At 38.6% G+C, this 3,947-nt stretch overlaps 1 protein-coding gene across 1 annotated transcript; it reads left to right on the top strand.

Moving 5' to 3' along the window:
- On the top strand, positions 1–3,718 carry LOC148870573 (Haloacid dehalogenase-like hydrolase (HAD) superfamily protein). Its single transcript, XM_088967885.1, has 9 exons — positions 1–259; positions 1,627–1,701; positions 1,790–1,855; positions 1,944–2,041; positions 2,132–2,169; positions 2,287–2,374; positions 2,473–2,790; positions 3,239–3,304; positions 3,413–3,718. Exons 2-9 carry the CDS (start codon positions 1,641–1,643, stop codon positions 3,566–3,568), a joined length of 891 nt encoding a protein of 296 aa, XP_088824011.1. The 5' UTR covers positions 1–259; positions 1,627–1,640; the 3' UTR covers positions 3,569–3,718.
- Positions 3,719–3,947: the final 229 nt, after the last annotated feature.

Raw genomic sequence — 3,947 nt, 5'->3', positions numbered from 1 at the left:
CTGATCGACGTTTTAATTTTTTTTTTTGTTGGTAAGTGAAAGACAGCAACGGTTTGCCTATTTAAACCCCCTCCCTCCACGCTTCTCTTCCCCCCATCCTCTCCCGCCTTCATCCACTTCGCATCTTTCATCCATCCTCGCTCATTGCTTCTGTTCCACCTCTTCTGCATCCTCCATTTCACCATCTCTTGCTCTCTCTCTCTCTCCCCTTCTCTGGTCCTCTTTTGCTTTCTCTCAGCTATTGGGCCATCTGAAACTGGTATTTTCTTGTCCTGAAATGTAAATTTTAGGTGCTTTTTTTTTCTTTTTCTTGCTTGCGGTGGTGTTCGAGTTTCCCCTTTGAACTTACAGATTTCAATGCTGGAAGTTTGTTCATTTTTTGATGTTTCATATTTACCTTTAATATGTAGTTTGTCTCTTGGGAATTCAGAAAGACTTATGTTCTGTAATCATGCTTCAATTCCTGGGAGTTAATATTCAATACTTAAAAGGTCTTAGTGTTGGACCGGATGATAGAATGGACACCAAGTTCCCTTCTGGTGTTTTTCTCTTCTAGTAATTATCTGGAGGACAAAATAATCCTATTATATTTGGGAGGCTTTCATTTTATGATCATGAATCTAAGTTATTGCTTCATATTGTGTTCATCACTCGAAGCCTCGCCCTTGCATGTTTTAGCCTTTTAGGTTTCCCGCTTCATTTGTTCTAGAATAAATTGCGGATTATGAACTGGATTATTATTTTGGGTCTCTTTCTTTCTTTCGTCTTTTTCCGCTTCATGTACTTTCAGTTAATTGTTTCCCATCTGCTTGTATTTGTTTGATATATCTGTAAGTTTATAGGCATTTTTAGGCTGTCTTCTCATTAGTTGGACCAACAGATTGATTCAGAAACCTTATCTAGGAAGGGGTTAATCTGGTGATGAATTGTTATTTTTTTCTTTATAAAGCATAGGAGATGAGATCACATACAGACCAAGGTCGAGATTGAAGGTGGTGGTGAACGGAGAAGTCTTTCCTCTGAATCTTTCAGGTCCACCATTCCTCCAATCTCAACCACTCGACAGATTTGAGGTTGATGTATGAGACTCAAGAATCAGCCACGTCAAATGACCCTCCTCGACCTTTCCTAGTAGCTTCCTTTCAGTTTCAGCCATTTTTTAATATACAGCTTTATATGCCAAAAGCTTAGCGCAAGTGTGGTTTGAGTTGTATTTCATTTTTTTTTAAGTAGTATTGTTATGTAAAAAGCACATTTCCTTTGCATGAAGTTCCTCCTTCTGTTTTGATAAAAATATATCATTTAATTAGTTCTTTTGAGTGATTGGCGGCTTGGCGGCTGAACTGAACTTCTAATATTTAATTAGTTCTTTTGAGTTCCAGAGTCTCAGAACTTTATTCAACTCAACTCGAATTATTATTATTATTTTTAATTCACCCAGTACCGGTTTAAGGGTTGTCTTGGCTCCTTTAATCTTATAGTGGAAATCTGAGTTAATGCTGTCAAGACTTGATGATTTTGCAAAAACATGATAGAATTTTGGAAATCAGGACGATTATTCTAGTGTTATCATGGATTCATGTCCACCTTATACTGGTTCTAACATACCTCTGTTCTATTGTGAAGCTTCTTAATTAAAAATGGAATACGAGGGCCGATATCAACAAGCTCAGAGACCTAAATATGACTGCCTTCTCTTTGGTAACGTTATTTTTTTACCTGGGTTTTTGGTTGACAAAGTGAACTGTTAGCAAAATGAGTTTAATTCATATTGGGTTTTAAATTTCAGACCTGGATGATACTCTTTATCCCCTGAGTTCTGGTTTGGCAATGGAATGCCGCAAGAACATTGAAGGTATGCATACACAGTGCTTGTTTTTCAACTAACTACAAATCATTAAATTGCCTCTGCTGATGAATTTCCCGTGGATGCCTCTTCCTAGATTATATGGTTCAAAAGCTTGGCATAGAGCAGGGCAAAATCCCTGATATGTGTAATCTGTTGTACAAGAACTATGGAACAACAATGGCAGGTCTCAGGGTACGCCTTTTATCCTCCTGCTCATAATATTCTAAACAAGAATATACAAATAACCCATTTATGAATTCTATCTTTTGTTTTTTCTTGCAGGCCATCGGATATGACTTTGATTATGATGATTACCACGGGTAACAATTTTCTCCTTCCTTTCCTTTTTTTACCTTCTTTGTTGCTGTGTTTCTTTTGTTCTGTATATCGATTACCAAGGTGATATGAGTATGACCTTCCTCTGTCCTGTTTTACAGTTTTGTTCATGGAAGATTACCATATGAAAATCTAAAACCAGACCCTGTTCTAAGGAATCTCTTGCTAAGTCTACCTATTCGGAAAGTTGTAAGTTCCATATCTCTAATGGGAAGTCCTCTACTCCTCTGTATAGCTTATCTGCCAAGCTTTCTTCTGATTAAAATCTTCCCTTCCCTGTAAAACAGATATTCACAAACGCAGATAGGATCCACGCTGCCAAAGTTCTTAGAAAACTTGGATTGGAGGACTGTTTTGAAGGGATTATTTGCTTTGAGACCCTGAATCCAACACACAAGAACTCAGTTTCTGACGATGAGGATGCGTCTGAGTTCGGAGATTCAAAACCAACTACCACTGCCTGCACTGAATACTTTGACATTATTGGTCACTTTTCTCAGCCTCATGCTGGATCAGAACTGCCAAAGACACCAATTGTCTGCAAGCCATCTGAAAGTGCCATTGAAAGAGCACTGAAGATAGCCAACATCAATCCCCAAAGAACGGTAAGATAATCAAATAATAGCGAGAAATCAGTGGATCCATAAATTTTGTTTCTTTTTTGGAGGGAAAGGGGCAGGGTTTCTCATAGGTTCCTGTCAGTAAAACACAGAGCCTGGCCTATATCCACATACCAACAGAATTGACGTTCTGTCGGATCTTCTGGTAAATTGTTTGACTAAAATATTGACCCAACTATGGTTGTAAAGCATTGAATCCATGGATGTATGCCTGAACCGTTCATCCATTTCTTTCTTGATCATGGGAAGAAATGTAACAGTGGCTACCATTTACAAATTAAAAAAAGGCAGAACCATTAAATAGTGAGTTTGAAAGCCTTGCCTTACGGGGTGATTATACTCCTTGAGAAGTAGAATTTGTCTTTCTTTTCAAACATTTCTTGCACAGAAAGCATATTCATATGCTGATTGGAGTGAATTCTTTCTCTTTCAGATGTTCTTTGAAGATAGTGTCCGTAACATACAATCAGGAAAACGTGTGGGTCTTCATACTGTGCTGGTAAGTCACCTGAAAAATCTGTGGCATGACTATGGCCTTAAATGGGGAGGATTCTATTTCAGTATTTCCCACCGAGCTGATTTTAATCCTACCAACTCTAATGTGCAGGTGGGAACTTCTCATAGAACCAAAGGTGCAGATTTTGCATTAGAGAGCATTCACAACATCAGGGAAGCCTTGCCGGAACTCTGGGAAGCCGAAGAGAAGTCGGAGAAGGTCAGGTATTCCGGCAAGGTTGCAATTGAGACATCCGTGACAGCGTAGGTGATGGCATAACAAATAATATATATATGTAGAAGGAAAATATGTGTTTGGCTGTGTCTAGTTTCGTTGTCTTGTGAAGTTAATGCTGTAAATCTGTAATAGTGTAAGATAGGTTATGATCATTTAATAAAAAAAACTCCTATTTCCACCTTTTTTACGTTTACTTTTCGGCTTTGAGCTTGGTGTTTCACGTCACGTAGCGTCCATTGCCACCGACCACCTGCGCTTTCTCTAGTTATTATAACTTCCTCTATTTGATGCTTTCTCCGTTTGGCTCTTTAGATATTGGCCTCAGCTTTGCTTGCCAGTAGCCAGAGTCGTACGTTCTGGGCTGGCAAATAACGGAAAGGGTGAAAAGACTATGTCAAGATCGAGAAGT

Source organism: Nelumbo lutea, chromosome 2, assembly GCF_056320005.1.
Source record: "Nelumbo lutea isolate HS-2025 chromosome 2, American lotus-T2T, whole genome shotgun sequence".
Taxonomy (NCBI): Eukaryota; Viridiplantae; Streptophyta; class Magnoliopsida; order Proteales; family Nelumbonaceae; genus Nelumbo; species Nelumbo lutea.
This window is presented reverse-complemented; position numbering and strand designations above follow the sequence as displayed.

Coding starts and splice junctions, on each gene's coding strand:
- LOC148870573 (XM_088967885.1), top strand. CDS start 1,641: ATGGAATACGAGGGCCGATATCAACAAGCTCAGAGACCTAAATATGAC. Junction 2,791..3,238: donor ACATCAATCCCCAAAGAACG/GTAAGATAATCA, acceptor TTTCTCTTTCAG/ATGTTCTTTGAAGATAGTGT. Junction 3,305..3,412: donor TGGGTCTTCATACTGTGCTG/GTAAGTCACCTG, acceptor TCTAATGTGCAG/GTGGGAACTTCTCATAGAAC.